At 38.7% G+C, this 19109-nt stretch overlaps 1 protein-coding gene across 3 annotated transcripts in view; it reads right to left on the reverse strand.

The window, feature by feature from the left end:
• LOC114350857 (protein Skeletor, isoforms B/C) overlaps positions 1-17622 on the reverse strand; it is a 38616-nt gene extending 20994 nt beyond the window's left edge. For all 3 annotated transcript variants that reach the window (XM_028301803.1, XM_028301802.1, XM_028301801.1), the window contains exons 1-4: positions 17438-17622; positions 8043-8154; positions 4724-4942; positions 4054-4254 (exon numbers count right to left, since the gene is read on the reverse strand). In XM_028301803.1, the coding sequence (XP_028157604.1) occupies positions 4054-4254; positions 4724-4942; positions 8043-8154; positions 17438-17619 (714 nt within the window). In that variant the 5' untranslated portion in view covers positions 17620-17622. The remainder of the gene's footprint in view (positions 1-4053; positions 4255-4723; positions 4943-8042; positions 8155-17437) is intronic.
• Between the last annotated feature and the right edge of the window lie 1487 nt (positions 17623-19109).

Genomic DNA, 19109 nt, shown 5'->3' on the forward strand with positions numbered 1-19109 from the left:
TAAAATCTTAATTAAGAATTGCCAAATTGCTCACATTTTAAAAAATTATCAAATATCGTCCAGTGAAAGCTTCTAAATTCTACAAACCCTATACCTAACTAAACAAATTCTACACCATAATCAAAATAATATGGTTTGGCTATTTGTTTGTTATTCATGTAGGTAATAATTTTGAAACTACTAAAGTGTTCATCATTTACTAAATCTTTTATCCGTGATTCCTCAAATGCGGAGGTCATGTTCATTATGCGTAAAGAAAAGACAAATACTTTCGAAAACGTAGATTGGCAGAATCTTTTGTTGATTTTGTAAGGTACCTAACAGTCGTACTTTAACCTTTACTGGTTGGGTTTTTATTGGCGGTCAAGCTGTAGATTCTGGCTACACAGGAGATGCAGCGGTGGGAAAGAGAGGTGGGAATAGTCCCGTACCTAACAGTCGAAAACATAACACTATTTTTACATTATTGTTGCTGATTCCCACGGCTCAAATTGCACGGTAATTTAAGCCTTCTGGCATAGTAGAATAGGACCACCGTCATTCCTCCCGTGGATAATCTTAAGCCGACGGTGAAGCTTGAGGACAATGGGATCAGACCCCAGCAAAGAGTGACGCGGAATTTATATGGGTACGGCTGTTGAAATATGATAGCTGTGGTCTTTTGAGACTCTCCCTCCATCTGCACCACCCAAGTACAAAAGGCTAAAATCTAGTTACATCTTGAGGTTCCAGTAAGTTGTTGCAATTCACGAAGGCGAGTGAGCTTTACATGTGTCGCTACTGTTCGTTTTCAAAAGTTTTGATAGACATTACACTATCGTTATGTGCATGTACACGTACACAACACACACAAGTAAAGCTTACTCGCCTTCGTAAGTTGCAAGAACTGTACTACTAATGAAGGCTCATTGACTAGCCTAAGGGTCGTTCTCCTGCAGTGGAGACTGACACGAGAGCATGGTACTTATAATGCAAATAAATAAATTAACTGTTGCATCAAACAGTTTACCAGTTAAGTGAATAATTGTGGTAGGAGCGGTTCTTCCCAACACAGGCAATGTCTTGCCTAAAGGGAAGTTCCTGCCATTATCTGTATATTATTAGACTAAGTTACGAAAATAAATTTATTATTATTATTATTTTTCCAAAAGAATTTTGATCTCGACCGTAGTCGGCAGTAATGAAACAGGTACGGGCTTATGCCAAGTATCCTGGTTCATTAGATGTCTTAGGAGGTTTGCAGTGTAAGCGTGGATGGGTTTAAAAACCGTACTATTGAGCACGTGTCTATAACTATTGTTTTTTTTTTTTGGGACTACGCCGGTAGACGAGATAACAATGGGAACTTCTTGGTGCCACATTTGTTTTATCTCATCAGCTAGAGGAAGATTATTATTATGTTTGTACGCTTTGGAGCTCACGGGTCAAAAGTGGCCCGGTCCTTTATAAGGCTTGCGTGGGGATACAGATCCAACACGTAGAGGCCGTTTTAAGCGCAAAATAATCGACAAAAGTGAAAGTGGTGCACATGCTGGATCTAGTTATTATTATTATTATTGTATTTTACTCACAGTAAACCTGCGGCACCACACGCTGATCCACTTGATGTCTCGTAGGCGCTTGCCCCCCGGCAGTCTCAGAAGAATGTCTGAGTTACTGTGCGCCGTCAGGATCGGGGGGTCCCTGGAACAATAAGGTTGCATTTTAAGTGGGGGTAGGGCTGTATTTGGGACGCGTGTACAGGGTGGAATTTTGTAATGCCACCTGGAGGGAAAGTATTCTTATTACTGTAGATAGAAAATTTTACTGAAAGAAAACATTCCTTTATTTTTGAAAAGAAAAAGAACTGCATTCAAAAAATTTCTAATTTTTTTCGAAAATTCACTACCATACCATACAATTTTCTGTACATAATNACTCCTGTTATTTGCTTGTATATTAATACATATTATAATAATAATAAAATATATAATTTACCATATTTTTATAAAGTCCTTGATAAAGTTATGTTTTAACCGACTGACACGGTAAGAGGCTAGCGGTACCATATGGTACCAGCATTTTTTTTCTAGATCACAGGTCGGATCATTTTTTTAATGCTTGTATAGCATTATGTAGACCATAATTATGAACATATTTCAAAAAAACAAAAATCTGACACTTTAAGAAAACTCAGTCTATAATGGGTTAAAAAAAGTTCAAACAATATAACTATAATTTATGTATTAAGTTACTGTCAAAAGACCAAAGTTTAGCATACAAAAGCTTTCATACTGATATCATGCTTGGTTATTTTTAAATAAATTGTTAAAGTCGTAAGAGCCTTAATATACCGAAGTAGGGGGCACTTACCTTACCTATAGTAATTATCATTAAAATCAAATAAGTAGGTAGGTACCTACCAACCTAAGTAATTAAAATAAAGACCCTACCAAAAAATGAACAAATTACATAAAAAAAATAAAAACGAAGTACCTAATTCTTATTATATAAATTTAACTACAATCGCCCACGCGCCCAACCCATTCGTCCGCCGCTGAACCGCACCCTAATATTCATCTCGTTAGATGGCGGCACATACCTAGTAAGAATTTGCAAGGAAGTTTGCAAAAAGTCACTAATATAACACTTTGATTTGCTCGTTTAAACACAGTGAATGATTCAAATAGGTACATACAGTGAATGGTTCAATTACATAAAATGTCTTTATTTATTAAATTTTCAATATTATTTACGAACAGCGCTATTCATAGTACATAATAAATGTATGTAATATTTAGTTACTAATTTACTAATGCTGTCGATAGATGGCGTTTGACAGCTTTGTATTCATGAATATTTACGAACCTCAAAAATTTTTGTCAGGCGCGAGAAGATTTTAACCAATGACGATAGATGGCGCTTTTCCACGTCTTATGAAAATCCCAAATATTTTACGGGACCCTATTTTTTTCCAAAATAAAATGTAGCCTATGTTACTCGTGAGTAATGTAGCTTTCGAATGGTGATAGAATTTTTAAAATCGGTTCAGTAGTTTTTGAGCCTATCCATTACAACTAAACAAACAAACAAACAAACAAACAAACAAACAAACAAAGTTTTCCTCTTTATAATATTATAGTGTAGAAATACCTACTTGCTTTTCAGTATTTAATTTTGTACTCTTCTCAAATTGATCTTGCCCAACTTATGCCCGTTTTCACCATCAATCCATAATTTTTAAGTGAGCCCTTTGAAAACTAAATTCTTGTTATGTGCCACCATAAAGGTCACTTAAAAATTAGGGATTGATGGTGAAAATGGGCATTACTCTTCTAGATCTATCTTCACTGAAAAGCGGCCAATTTTATGTTTTTTTGCCGTCTCTTTCTGAAGGTTGATGTATTCTTAAAGGGTAGTTAAACTAATTAAAATAAAACCGCTGCAACCAGTCGTTCAACCACGGAGGTTGACGGTTGCTAGCCCGAGGGTCGGTTAGTCTTTGGGATTTGTTAGTCCGCCCCCGTTTTGAAGGCTTCTTCCTTTTACCCTGCAATTGGAAAATGATGGTAATGATTCCTTGGCAGCGCTGAAAGACATGATTAGTAATGGATGGTGAGATGTTAAATTAAGATATTATAAGTGCTGAAATAAGAAAATGTGTAGAATATCATAATTAATTATTGTTAATTTTAGGTTTTAAGTTAAATTGAAGGACACCACCGCGATTTAGTAATGTGTAAAGTTCATAACTTGAGTATGAGCACGAGCAGTTTCTATAAAATTAAATCAATGGACATGTTCTTAGTAAAAAGTGTCTAATTAGAAACATTTCAAGGACATTCAAGACTTTGAGTCTTCAGGGTTTTCTTTAACTCTTCTGGAGTAACCAAAGGGCAGGTTTTGATGTGACCTACAAACCCTTTCATGAAAGAGGCCCTAGCTCAATAGTTTCCTCTATAATATACAAAATTGGTTAGTGACCGAGCTTTACAAAGCTCAATAAATCAACTTCAAATCCTCTCTAGCGTTGCAAACAAAACCTATATCCCCAACCAAACCTCTGGCACTCACAGTGATCTTCGTCTGCCCCAATGCAGGTGGCACGTCCAAGTCTTTTGGTATGTACACATGCCCGAAGTTGTGGCGGTACTCCACGCACCAGACCGCCAGCCAGTCCACGTCATGAGCCGTCAGCTTGCCAGGCAGCTGGATCTCTATGTCCTCGCCTTGGTACCCTCGGAGCGGGTGGAGGGACCCCATCTCGTTGGGGACCTGGAAGGGAAAGTGGAATCAGATTTTTTGATGATGTGAATGCTGTATGCCGTGCCTTCATATTGGATTATCTAAATTGGATAGGTTATTGTGTTAGTGTGCAATGTGTAGTAGTAGTTCTTGCACGAGTGCCTGTACTGTTAGACTATGCATAGTCTACAGTAATGACAACGATTGTCATTCATTGCTTCACTGCGTGTTTATTTGTTGCTTTACTAAGGGATTGTTGTATTTTCTAGATTCTAGTCTTCTAGAGGGACTGGACTTCTATCCCTCGCGGAATTCCTTATCACTCCTTCCGCCTATGATCTTGTCATAAAACGTTGACGTTAGCTGCTAGACGTTAAGCTTGTTTTGCAAAGGTCAATGTGTCTGTCACATTGTGGTGTTAGCTCACTAGCAAAACTATTGCACTCATCGTGATGAACCTCTAGAGAAGTGGTATTAAATGGCACTAAAGGATACTTACTTTAGTCCCAAAAGGACTGGGCTCGGTGCCGTTCCCGACCCAGAAATACGCGTCGGGACCAGCACCATCGTAGTGCAGGTTGGGGATGTAGAAAGTCTTGGCGTCCAGCACACTGATGTTGCCGGAGCGTAGGCCGTGGGCCAGTCGCTTGAACTCTGGCAGCACCCGCGGCCTGGGTGGGTCTAGGCCGGGTGGTATGAACACGTCGCCGAAGTTAACCTGGAGAAGAGGAAATATATACATAAATAAAATAAAAATAAAATAATATAAGCCTTTATTGCTGTTAATTTTTTTAACTTATTTCACTATACATAATATTACAAATTATAACTAGAGGTAAGAAAAAAATTCATTTAAACTAAAATAGTATTTTCGGCATTCGGCTTATCTCTCCTCTTAACAGCTTGTCTTTCGACAAAGGCCTCCTCTAAGGATTTCCATTTGTTTCTGTCCTTTGCTGTACGTAACCATTCTGGCCCAGCTACTTGCTTCAAATCGTCTTCCCATCTCTTTGGTTGTCTTCCTCTACTTCTTCTGCTTTCTCTAGGGTACCATTCCGTAATTATTCTGGTCCATTTCTCTTTCTTTTCTCTTAACATATGTCCTGTCCAGCGCCATTTTAATTTCCTGCATAATGATTGTACTTTTCCAAACTTTGTCTTCCCTTTGATCTTTTTTAATTGCATTTTATCCTTTCTTCTCACTCCTAGAACGCTTCTCTCTATCCCGTTCTGACATATATTTAATTTATTTTGTTGTTGTTCAGTTAAGGCCCAAGTTTGGCATCCGTATGTAAGACATGGCAATATGCAAGCATTGAAGACTTTCCGTTTTTCAGCCATAGGCATTTCATTATTTTTCATTACTTCGCTCAACGACCAGAATCTTTTCCAAGTGTTTGCTATTCTTCTTTCTATTTCTTTCNCCGAATATATACATAAGAGCTCGGCAAATTAGAATTCAGTGTTCTAAGAGTAGGCGCATCGCACCGTTGATTTTTAGTTGGCCGATAGTTGTGCCCGATTTCAAATTGGATTAAGATTCGGCCAAATCGAATCGGCGTAGTGTGCGCACTCCCATACATACCCATACTGATCAACAGCCCGACTAAACTATCGGCCGACGAAAAATCAACGGTGTGCGCCTACTCTAAAATTAGGCCCTTTTCAGGGCATACATAAATAGGCCCAAAGAAATAGTTAGCTCTAACACCACATTATTGGGACAATCTATCGGCTAATGTGAGAAGGTACGTACCATAGTGGTTGCTCATCTACTCGTATGTCAGTCTGGTTTTTAGGACATTTGACATTGCCTATGCTTTCTTAATACTGCGGTTGCTTTGATTGTTGAATATAATTTATTGGTCGCAGTATATGTGACTTTTATAAAGTCGAAGGTATGTTGCCTTATTTCTCTCGATGGATTTAAGTTGTACAAAATTGTTGTGTTAATATTTTTTATCGTAGGATAAGGCTGATGCAATGCTGACTGAATACTTATTATGTTCATCGTTATCGTTTGTAATCAACCACTTTTAGTTTTCTTTCGTCGTATTTTTTGTGTGATTACACATCTCTCGTATCCCACTTGTGCCGGCAAATCGCCAAACGTCACATTTTGGCGGGAAAGCTCCGGGCATGCGCGTTGAAGCAATCGATATAAGAGCTGTCAGGCAAGCAAGATTTGGGCACGATACATTAATTTTACGTACCTACTATCGATTTGACTGTCTGAACGTAATTTCTCGTGTTGATATCGTCATTTTGTGCTTGCGAGCATATCTTAAGTTTTTTCAGGTGGTATATCAAATAGAGATGAAAAAGTCAGAGGCAAATCCTCAATGAAACCAAGTCATTATTACCTTGTTATTAAACGACGTGGTTCTCAGAAACCAAACCCAAAATTGACTTATTGTCCACTAGGTACCATTCTAGTTTACTTGCGTAACTGGCTACTGGGTACTTTCAAGAATAACGAAATAATCATTGAGCTGTCCCTGTATCAGTCAATTTTATCGTTTAAAATCTTATTTCAAAATTGCCAAATTGAACGCATTCTGAAAAAGCTATTAGATCTCATCTAGTAAAAAGCTTACAAACTCTACATGAGAGTGCATGTAGAGTTAGTAATAATCTATAAGTCCTAACTAAACAAATTCTACGCCTTAGTCAAAATAATGTGGTTTGGATGTTTGTTTGTTATTCATGTAGGTAATAATTTTGAAACTACTAAAGTGTTCATCATTAACTAAATCTTTTATCCGTGATTCCTCAACTGCGGAGGTCATGTTCATTATGCGTAAAGAAAAGACAAATACTTTCGAAAACGTAGATTGGCAGAATCTTTTGTTTTTGTAAGGTACCTAACAGTCGTACTTGACCTTTACTGGTTGGGTTTTTATTGACGATCAAGCTGTAGATTGAGCTGGCCACACAGGAGATGCAGCGGTGGGAAAGAGAGGTGGGAATAGTCCCGTACCTAACAGTCGAAAACATAACACTATTTCTACATTATTGTTGCTGATTCCCACGGCTCAAATTGCACGGTAATTTAAGCCTTCTGGCATAGTAGAATAGGACCACCCTCATTCCTCCCGTGGATAATCTTAAGCCGACGGTGAAGCTTGAGGACAATGGGATCAGATCCCAGCAAAGAGTGATGCGGACGTTCTGATTGTGGAATGTGGATACGGCTGTTGAAATATGGCAACAGCAGTCTTCTCAGAATCTCCCTCCATCTGCACCCCCCAAGTACAAAAGGCAGATGAAATCTAGTTACATCTTGAGGTTCCAGTAAGTTGTTGCAATTTACGAAGGCGAGTGAGCTTTACATGTGTCGCTACTGTTCGTTTTCAAAAGTTTTGATAGACATTACACTATCGTTATGTGCATGTACACGTACACACACAAGTAAAGCTAACTCGCCTTCGTGAGTTGCAAGAACTATACTACCAATGAAGGCTCTATTTTTAGATTAGAATTGACTAGCCTAAGGGTCGTTCTCCTGCAGTGGAGACTGAAAGACCTGACCATGATAATAAGACCACCAGAAACTCAAGGAACCCATATTGTAGGGCAGCGGTTCCCGAATGGTGGTCCGCGGAACCCTGGGGTTCCGTGGAAAGGCCGCAAGGGTTCCGTAAAAAATATTATCCCACGTTTCATGACCGACGTTGTTCGCTCGCACCGACTTGTTTACGCACAAGGGAAGGGCAGGGCGTGCGGGCGAAGTAGTACGGGAGTTCCGCTAAGAAAAGTATAATCAATTAGGGTTCCTTGGCAAAAAAAATTGGGAAACCCAGTTGTAGGGTACTCACAGTAAACCTCCGGCACCACACGCTGATCCACTTGATGTCTCGTAGGCGCTTGCCCCCCGGCAGCCTCAGAAGAATGTCTGAGTTGCTGTGCGCCGTCAGGATCGGGGGGTCCCTGGAACAATAAGGTTGCATTTTAAGTGGGGGTAGGGCTGTATTTGGGACGCGTGTACAGGGTGGAATTTTGTAATGCCACCTGGAGGGAAAGTATTCTTATTACTGTAGATAGAAAATTTTACTGAAAGAAAACATTCCTTTATTTTTGAAAAGAAAAAGAACTGCATTCAAAAAATTTCTAATTTTTTTCGAAAATTCACTACCATACCATACAATTTTCTGTACCTACATAATTCAAATAATTTAAGGTTTCATGGTTTTCCTTTCATTTGATTTATCAAGTTTGTTTGAGAGATTTCATCCTTATACTTAACCCTAACGATCGATGTAATAAAAATACAGGGTGTAATATTTAACAGATTTTTGTTGGTTTGATTCTCGGGTGTGGCAAGCAAATTTTTGGAAATCTTTGAATGCAGTTCTATTTCTTTTCAAAAATAAAGGAATGTTTTCTTTGAGAAAAAGTTTCTATCTACAATATTAAGAGTACTTTCCCTCCAGGTGGCATTACAAAATTCCACCCTGTATAGTGCTCTGAAAAGGGCAAGAGAATTTGAAGTTTTAGTCCTACGTATGGGTAAAAGAAAATGTATCATGAAACTTGATGCATTCTGTCGATGCAACGGAATTATATTACCTGCATAATTATTATTTGTAGCAAATCACTTTACATTTTTAAGTTGAAATATTTTCATTACAGTGCAAAGGAGTAGGATGTGAGTGTTTGATCAAGATTTTTTGACCGATTTTTATCTTAAAATAACAATAATGGACCAACTCCTTATTAAAAGAAAATATTAAGAAACTAGCTTTCTGCCCGCGGCTTCGCCCGCGCGGAATTTTGTCTGTCACAGAAAAACAATATCGCGCGCGTATTTTCTCACCGTTTAGACCTACCCTGGACTACGACAAACATTTTAAAACCAAAATCAGCTCAATCGGCCCAGCCGTTCTCGAGTTTTAATCAGACTAACGAACATCAATTCATTTTTATTTATATAGATAGATATTTATATAGATAGATGTCAGTTGGCACGTTAAAATATTTGGCCAACTCATAATTAAATTGCAGCTTTATGTAAATTTTTAAGCAATTAGCATAACGAATTGGAATATAATTTTTATTGTCGTCAATTTACGCAATCGCACAATGGGGGCACATCCAGAATCCATTACTAAAACGTGAATAATACAAACAAATTGCCTCGCAATTAGATGATCATGATTATGGGGGTTGGTAATGGCCGTCTAAGGCACTAACCCCACTGCCGGCGACGCAGCGAGAAGCTATAAACTATTTTAGATCGCATGTTAATAAAAGGCCCATGGTCAAAACCACACTCAATGCTTCACTTACAATCACTACCACTCTACCAAAAGTGTAGAGACGAAGAAGAAGTTAGTAATAACCCTCCTCTGGCGCAGTCGGGTAGACATGAGAAATAAATATTAATTTATTTTATTTTAATTATCATTAGTTACTTGATAACTAACTGTTTACATTGGCTAGTGAGTTTCTCTCCTCCTTGAAATGTGATAGAACTAAATAATTATTGTCAAAAATGTGATGCTCAATTTCGGCAGTCGGAATACTCGCCGAGCAAAAAAAAACAAATGCATAATATTTTAATTCAATTCTGAAAAATTATGCACGTATAAACGACAAAAAGTATATCGGAAAGTGGCTACACTACACATCGCTCCTAAATGCTCGCCAAGTCATTTCTTTCTAGTTTATAGCTTTCGAAAATAACCAAAGTGTATCGCTCATCTTTAGCGGTGGGACGATGGCCTAAAGAGGGGTGGCCTTTTTGTCGTCTTGTGTTTTAAACATGGGGGGTGGCTGCGGACGTCCTCGCCTGTCATTATCAATAATATTTGAACGTGTTACACTGGGGTTGGACGTTTGCTTTAAAATTTCTCTCGTTGTGTAGATATTAAAGTCGAATTTTGAACTGCCTACAAGCTAGAGTTGATTGAGGTGATCTCTTGATGATATGTTTATTCAGTGTAAACCAAGAGTTGCAAATAAAGATTCACAAATAAAAATGATTTGATTTGATTGATTTGATGTGGCATAATATCATAATCCCATCAAAAACAATACTTGTCAAAAAAACCAAGTCTCGCAACTCAGTTTTTCTACGATAAAAAGTTGTGAGATCCATGTAATACCAAGTCCAGGCCAGGAAATCTTTAACGTTTTACATAAATTATTGACTTGGCCATCGCACTAAATAATTTAATTTACACGTGTTTTCATGCGATGGCCAAGTCAATATATTTATGTAAAACGTTAAAGATTTCCTGGCCTGGACTTGGTATTACATGGATCTCACAACTTTTTACCGTAGAACAACTGAGTTGCGAGACTTGGTTTTTTTGACAAGTATTGTTTTTGATGGGATCTCATTTCTTTTTGTATTTTGTAGACAGCAGTTATGTATCTAGAAAACTGGACCGAAATTGAAAAATTTTACTCGACTTGGCGGTTGCACTACCGTGCCCCCAAATATTTTAGTTTTTCCTTGATTCATACACCAAACACTACTTATATTCCAAATTTGAAGCTTCTAGGTCTGCTAGAAGTGCCTTAGAGTTTTGATGATCGGTGAGTCAGTGAGTGAGTCAGTGAGTGAGTGAGTCAGTCAGTGAGTGACAAAATTAAGTAACTTTGACCCGTTATAATTCTTAAACTACTGGTTCAAATTGAATGAAATTTTAAATATACCGTGTCTTTACAATGCCTGCATAGCTAATGAAAATTCAGCCTTCTAGTTTTATCCACAACGAAGTTACAGGCGGTCGAAAATGGCCTGAATTGCTTCGAGAAAAGGATGGTACGGCCGTGCCGCTTTTTTGCTCGACTTGGTGGGGGCACTGCCGTGCCCCCAGAACATCAAAAGGCAGCCCTGAAGCTTAATTCTTTACATACTTCGTCCCTTACATGACTAACTCTCTTATCTCAGTTTTGCCACTCTCAAAACCACGGGTTTTCAGTTAGGTCATTTCAAATTTAGTTTCTGTTTTATAGTTACGGACCTCGTGGGAGAAAAAATAGGTACATACAGATACGTGAGTTAGAGAAAATCGTAGACAATGGAAGCAGGAAAAAAATTGTAGTCCGTTAGGACTTAGTTATCAAATCGCCAAAAGACTGAGATAGGATAGTTAGTCATGCGAGAGACGACTTATAAGCTTCTTTCTTTACAAATCTTGTAGACCCCACCAGAGCTTCGAGAATAGTAATTATACCTACCAGAGAAAAGAACACATTTTTTTCAAGTCTTTCTCGCAAAAACTGTTTAAAGTATCAGCACTTAAAAATGTTTCCTTTTTAACCGACTTCAACAAAAGGAGGAGGTTCTTAATTCGGATGGTGTCTTTTTTTATAAGTAATTACTTACAAGAATTTTTGTCCAATTCCGTAAAAAAAAATAGTATCCAAGTAATTAATTTCTTTTAAAGTGACACTTGCGTAGGCCACCACGTTAGTAAACGTGTGGGTGGGACGTCCACAAGGTACTATTTTAGAACCATTTCATTTGTGGAGATATTTCATTAAATACAACTCTCGTTTAGGAGTCGTACTATGTGCGTAGGTGGTCACAATGTCGATGACGTCAGGTATGTTTTGGCATTTTCCCCGACACTGACTGCTTGCAATAGAAATATTGACTTACTTAATACTCCCTGGTACCTGGTATGATGATGATGATTAACTTTTGCACACGGCTTCGTCGATTTAAAGTCAGAAATTAAAATGTAAGTTTCTATGGTTGGTGAAAGAAATTTCAAAATCGGTTCAGTATTTTCAGAGATTAACTTGTCACAAATAACCATAATAACCATAATAGATTGATTTTAATCAACCATGTCCTCAGTCTTAACCTTCCAATTGTCCAACAAGGAATATTGCTTCTACGTGTCACAAATTAGATATTAGATAGATGTATAAAACTTTATTGACTATTTAAGTTCTCAGCCCGATTGAGCGAAGTCAGGCCTGTGAGAGCTAATAAAGCCTGACATCGGGTTGTACCAGCACACGGCGAGGCCTGCCCGCCTGTAATTAAGTTACCGCCGGACCGCCAGACGAACTTTTTGCTTGATGTGGTTGCACGGGGTATTTTTTTGACTGCAAAAGTTCTGTAAACATGTCATGTAACGCTATGAAAGGAGAGTTTCCCACCAATGGAACTTGTAGATAATGTTAAAGTTCTAGATTAAACTTCTCATTGCAATAATCAATTTAGCATAACAAAAGACACCTATATCCTACCTGTTCCAATGCTCAATCCATTTATCTCAAACATTTGCGATTTTTTAAAAGTTTTTTGTCTGACTCTACTTTTGGTGATCACTCACACAAATGCAAAGCTTAGTTTAGCGCTTGTGAACTGTGCATCCAAAAGTAATCTAAAGTGACTCACTTGTTAAGGCATGAAAACGTAACAAACGGACATAGTTACCTATTTACTTTTGTATTTTTAATACACTAGCTTTTCCTTGAATTAGCCTGCTTAGATTTTAATATGAAAAATCCTGTCACTCTGATATAATAACATTATTGGTAGTTTGAGCAAAATCCACCCTATAGCTATAGCGAGATAAACAAAGATCTGTTTTCCTCACAAACTTTCGCATCATCATCATCATCATCAACAGCCCTTTACAGTCCACTGCTGGATTATGAGCCTCCTCCACTATAGTGGAGGGTTTTGCCATAATCTCCACGCTTGGCAGGCGGGTTTCGCATAGAAGTATAATATAGCACAGATTTACCTAGACATCCTGTGCTGAACTACTTCGTAATGGGCATAATGGATAACAACAGCGTGAATAATCGGAACTTCGAAACCGAAACGTCAATATTTTTTACACATGCGATATCGATTCGGGGAATACCGGTATTTGTTTGTTTAACCTGTCGTGATGTTATTTAAACGATATGTTTAACTGCCGATGGTTGATAGTGTTTGTTTGTCATGTTTGTCATGCTTTGATCGCTGATTCAATTTCGAATTTAGCTGTACAGATTAGGTATTTAGGGATTGCAGAAGGACATAGGCAACATATAGCGCAAACACTTGAAGGGAGTGAAATACCCCTAGAGAAGGAATCTTTATGGAAAATCTACCCCGTGTCTATAGTTAGAGATGTGAAGACTGCTTGAGTAAAGATTTTAAGGGAGCTTTAGAATAGTTAAAATGTTATAAAAGACTTTTCGATGGCAGGACGCAGCTACTGTCAGAATAATTACGCCGACAATCAAATGAAATTAGCTATAATGATTTAAATTGAAATCTATGAGACTTTTCGATACACTTAAATACGAGTACGATCACCCATCCGCTCTCGACCACAGCATGAATTGCTTAACGTCTTTATTCGCTACCAAGCACTTCCAACGCGCTACGAGGATCTCCGATCTCAACTCCAAAATATAAATGTTTTCCGATCCCCTAAACCGTNTTTTTTAAAAAAGTTAATTATAATTATCATTAGTTACTTGATAACTAACTGTTTACATTGGCTAGTGAGTTTCTCTCCTCCTTGAAATGTGATAGAACTCAATAATTATTGTCAAAAATGTGATGCTCAATTTCGGCAGTCGGAATACTCGCCGAGCAAAAAAAAAACAAATACATAATATTTTAATTCAATTCTGAAAAATTATGCACGTATAAACGACAAAAAGTATATCGGAAAGTGGCTACACTACACTACACATCGCTCCTAAATGCTCGCCAAGTCATTTCTTTCTACAGTCTGGTCCGTGAGCACGTAGAATTTTGTCCAATGACCCCTAGCTACCCATCTTTATGGCTCGCGCGTAGTTATGTTGCTATCGCGCTCGCACACTCACTGCGGGTGCCAGTCGCACAGTCGCGATAGCAATATACTTACGCGCGAGCGATAAGGATGGGTAGCTAGCATTGGACAAAATTCTACGTGCTCACGGACCGGGCTTTAGTTTATAGCTTTCGAAAATAAAGTGTATCGCTCATCTTTGGCGGTGGGACCCGTGGGACGATAGCCTAAAGAGGGGTGGCCTTTTTGTCGCCTTGTGTTTTAAACATGGAGGGTGGCTGCGGACGTCCTTGTCTGTCATTATCAATAATATTTGAACGTGTTACAGTGGGGTTGGACATTTGCTTTAAAATGTCTCTCGTTGTGTAGATATTAAAGTCGAATTTTGAACTGCCTACCTACATCCTAGAGTTCGATTGAGGTGATATCTTGATGATAATGTTTATTCAGTGTAAACTAAGACTTGCAAATAAAGATTCGCAAGTAAAAATGATTTGATTTGATTGATTTGACTTGGCATGTCATAAACATCAAAAGGCAGCCCTGAAGCTTCATTCTTTAAATGCCTTCTAAGCTTCTTTCTTTACAAATCTTTAAGACTCTACCAGAGCTTCCTAATACCTAATACATATAAAAGAAAAGTATAATTTTCTCAAGTCTTTCTCGCGAAAACTATTTTAAGTATCAGCACTTTAATAAAAATGTTTCCTTTTTAACCGACTTCAACAAAAGGAGGAGGTTCTCAATTCGGATGGTATCTTTTTTTTATTTACTTACAAGAATTTTTGCCCCATTCCGTAACAAAAATAGTATCCAAGTAATTAATTTCTTTTAAAGTGACACTTGCGTAGGCCACCACGTTAGTAAACGTGTAGGTGGGACGTCAACAAAGTACTATTTTAGAACCATTTCATTTGTGGAGATATTCCTAAAGCTTTTTCATTAAATACAACTCTCGTTTAGGAACGTACTATGTGCGTAGGCTGCCACAATGTCGATGACGTCATGAATGTTTTGGCATTTCAATTGTGGGTCAACAGCAGGACTTTTCCCACATTTTCCCCGACACTGCTTGCAATAAGAATATTGACGTAATGCTCCCTGGTACCACTTTAAGTTCCAAATCTGTCATCAGGGATAACCAAAGTTCAACCACTAATTATTATAATCAAGTTCTTTGTATTTTTAAACCATTTTCAAGAGACATACATGAGTAGGTACGTCCTAATTATTGACATTATTATAAATCAGTTTTATGAGTTTTTATTTGCACATGGGTTCGTCGATTTAAACTCGGGAATAATGTAGCTCGCCACTAAAAGTAGCGAAAGAATTTTCAAATTAAGTCCAGAATTTTCAGATTCCTTGTAATTGTGAACATAACGTACTTTACCTCTTCTTAATATTATATTGATTGCTGGCGTTAATCAACCTTGCCCTTCGAATTGTTCGTTCATCAAGGAATATTTTGCTTTGAGTGTAACAAATTAGATAGTAGATAGATAAAACTTTATTGACTGTATTCAAGTTCTCAGCCCGATTGAGCGATGTCAGACCTGTGAGAGCTAATAAAGCCTGACACCGGGTTGTAGCAGCACACAGCGAGGCCTGCCCGTCGGTAATTAAGTTACCGCTGGACCGCCGGACGAACTTTTTGCTTGATGTGGTTGCACGGGGTAATTTTTTGACTGCAAAAGTTCTGTAAACATGTCATGTAAGGCAAAAACCGGGAAAAATTAAGAACAATAGATTTGTGAAATAAAGGATCAGTAGAGTTCTATAGAAAAATAAACGAAATCCGAAGAACTGATAATTTTAATTTAGGACAAAGACTATTTACACGAACTTTCTCGTTTCTAACTTGATACAGATGTAGAGACACCCTACATGTCTATTAGATAAACTAGGCTTTATGATATGGATATGACAACAGCGTGAATAATCGGAACTTCGAAACCGAAACGTCAATATTTTACACATGCGATATCGATTCGGGGAATACCAGGTATTTGTTTGTTTAACCTGTCGTGATGTTATTTAAACGGTACGTTTTAACTGCCAATGGTTGATAGTGTTTGTTTGTCATGTAATCACGCTTTGATCGCTGAACCAATTTCGAATTTAGCTGCAGAGATTAGGTATTTAAGGATTGCAGAAAGACATAGTCAACCTATAACGCAAACACTTGAAGGGGGTGAAATAGAGAGGGAATCTTTATGGGAAATCCACCTAGTTAGAGATGTGAAGACTGCTTGAGGAAAGATTTTAAGGGAGCTTTAGAATAGTTAAAATGTTATAAAAGTTTTTTCGATGGCAGAACGCAGCTATTGTCAGAATAATCTAAATTATAACGCCGACAACCAAATGAAATTAGCTACAGTGATTTAAATTGAAATCTTTGAGACTTTTCGATACACTAAAATACGAGTAAGTACGATCACCCATCCGCTCTCGACCACAGCTTGAATAGGGATGATGACTAGGTAATAAAATCGAAATTCTACTTAGTCCGTCAGACAGATAATTAGAAAATATTAGACACATATTTTTTATTTTTTTCTATAATCGAATAATTACGGTATTATAATGAATTGAAATGTCGCGTGACGTCACTTTTGAGTAAAAATTCTACTCAAGCGTGACGTATCGCGCCATTTCAACACGATGTAGCACTGTTATTATTTAATTTTGAAAGAAAATAAAAAATACGAGTCTAATATTTACTAATATCTGTCTGACGGACAAATAATTGAAATTTTGTCATCTAGCCTATTGCTTAACGTCTTTATTCGCTACCAAGCACTTCCAACGCGCTACGAGGATCTCCGATCTCAACTCCAAAATAAATGTTTTCCGATCCCTTAAACCGTTTGCCGTCACGTTGGCATCGCATAACCACATTCGTCACGGTGCACAATTCGACGTGAACGTACGCCGCGTGAATTCCGAATCAATTGGTAACGGCTCTATTGGGCCCCTTGGATCCTGGGGATGGAGTAAGACGACACCCAAAGTGCCCTACTTTATCCGAGAATAAGTAAAGTGTACTCAACTATTTGGGTTTTGAAATATACTCGTAAGTAGACGTTGTTCAAAATCAAAAATATTTATTCAGTTTAGACCACAAGTGGCACTTATGCTTTCATGCCAGATTATATGTATATTATATTTTATTTCCCAATCAAAGCAGGATATAAGTTAGTAAACAAAACTTGACTGCAGGATCTGTAAAAATAACTCGTGAGTCATGATAGTTACCTACACTGAGATGTTGAATCACGAATGAAGAGAATGAGAATCTTTTGTGAGCAGACCACTGAGCTGAGAGACATTAGAAAGAAAGAGAATGTTGGGCACAGACCTCACCCCCAAACTGGTCCCCCAAATCTGACCGTATTCTCCACGCGGGTCTAGTGCAAGTGTAATGCAAAGCGCTTCCCCAAATGGCTTCTCAGCAATGCACTCACCTTGTAGTGTAATCCTCAGGGTACGGCACCAGCGTGCCCTCAGGCGAGGGTTGAGGCGTATCCCCCACCCAGAAGTACGCATCGGGTCCGGTGCCGTCATAGGCGAACCCTTTCACGAACACCGTGTGCTCATCCACGGCGAACACTTGGCCGCGAATGCCGTGGGCATACTGCGTCAGCATACCTATAAGCCGCCCCCACTATTGGCTGACTTGGCCATACTTCACCAGTCACCACGCAGGCCTAGTGCATTGGTGTTGGTGGTATGTAAGTGACCAACCTTTGATCAGATTATAGCATCGCCCCGAAGCGTTTGATCAGGTTTTACTACCTAGTTTGCCTCGTGTTTTCCGAAGCACCTGTGACAAATACCACTAACAGTGTCAGAAAGGCCACCTATCACCTCTGATGATTCATCTGACCGATTCCGGCTATGGCGACCACTTTGACTCCTGTTTTGGCAGCGCTTATGCGCCCGAAGATGGTTTATGTAGCCGATCTTCGCGGCAAACTTCCTCGCACATTGAGGGCATCTGAGAACGCCGCCAACATAATCTCTACTGACACAGCAAGGCACTTACCTCGTAGTGTAATCCTCAGGGTACGGCACCAGCGTGCCCTCAGGCGAGGGTTGAGGCGTGTCCCCCACCCAGAAGTAGGCATCAGGGCCGGTGCCGTCATAGGCGAACCCTTTCACGAACACTGTGTGCTCATCCACGGCGAACACTTGGCCGCGGATGCCGTGGGCATACTGCGTCAGCTTGCCTATAAGCCGGCCGTAGTACGGCTCTGGACGCCGGCATAGGACTGCACCTGGGGACAAAGGATAGAGACGTTTAAGAACGGTTTTGATCACGATCAGTTGCAGGATAGCAGGATTAGAAACTACTCCTAAGTCTTGGACAACTCTATACTCAAATGGTCTTATTTGTTAGCTCGTTTCTGAATTAGGCCTTTTTGAGATTGTGGTCAAGATGGTACGACAGACAGATGACAGTAACACGAGTGAACATGTTCACTTATGCTGGTTTGCACCATCTTACTTTGACTGTAACAAACGTCAAAAATCGGTCAAACTCCATACAAAAATCACCGGTTATCGTTATAGTTACGGTCAAAGTTTGGTGGTGCAACTCAGCCTTAGAATCTTACTACAACAATAACTTATCTATGTACACAATACAATTAGTCTCCAAAAAGTTTGAAATCATATTTCTACGAGTATATTTACTGAAAAGCCTTTTGTAAAATGCCTACATTATACCTAGATCCTTTGAATATCTCTACACTAATGTCGTGGCAATGACAACCGCTAAAAGCCAAATGTATTTCAGTAAAATATGTTTTTCGATAACTCGCATGTTATCGAGAGATTTAGAAAACATTTATGTGTTAGGAATTAAGAAGAGTCAACATTTTCATGGAATTCAATTTAGTCGCGTAGTCTATTAAATTAACTACTTTTTAGGGGCGCTGTACAATTTGCCATACATTTTTTACGCACTCGATAGCGAAATGCTCGGTAGGTAAACTCATGGTAGAGCTACTGATCATGAAGTCACACCGATCATATCCGTTAAAAGCCTGTATAATTTGAGCTCAACGTTTTCCAATTACTTCTAGAATCTCCATATTCCGTAGGCTCTCAGGTGGCCTGCATTGTCCGCGATTG

The sequence above is a fragment of the Ostrinia furnacalis genome, unplaced genomic scaffold (assembly GCF_004193835.3).
Source record: "Ostrinia furnacalis isolate ACB-3 unplaced genomic scaffold, ASM419383v2 OfSCF0995, whole genome shotgun sequence".
In the NCBI taxonomy this organism is placed as follows: domain Eukaryota; kingdom Metazoa; phylum Arthropoda; class Insecta; order Lepidoptera; family Crambidae; genus Ostrinia; species Ostrinia furnacalis.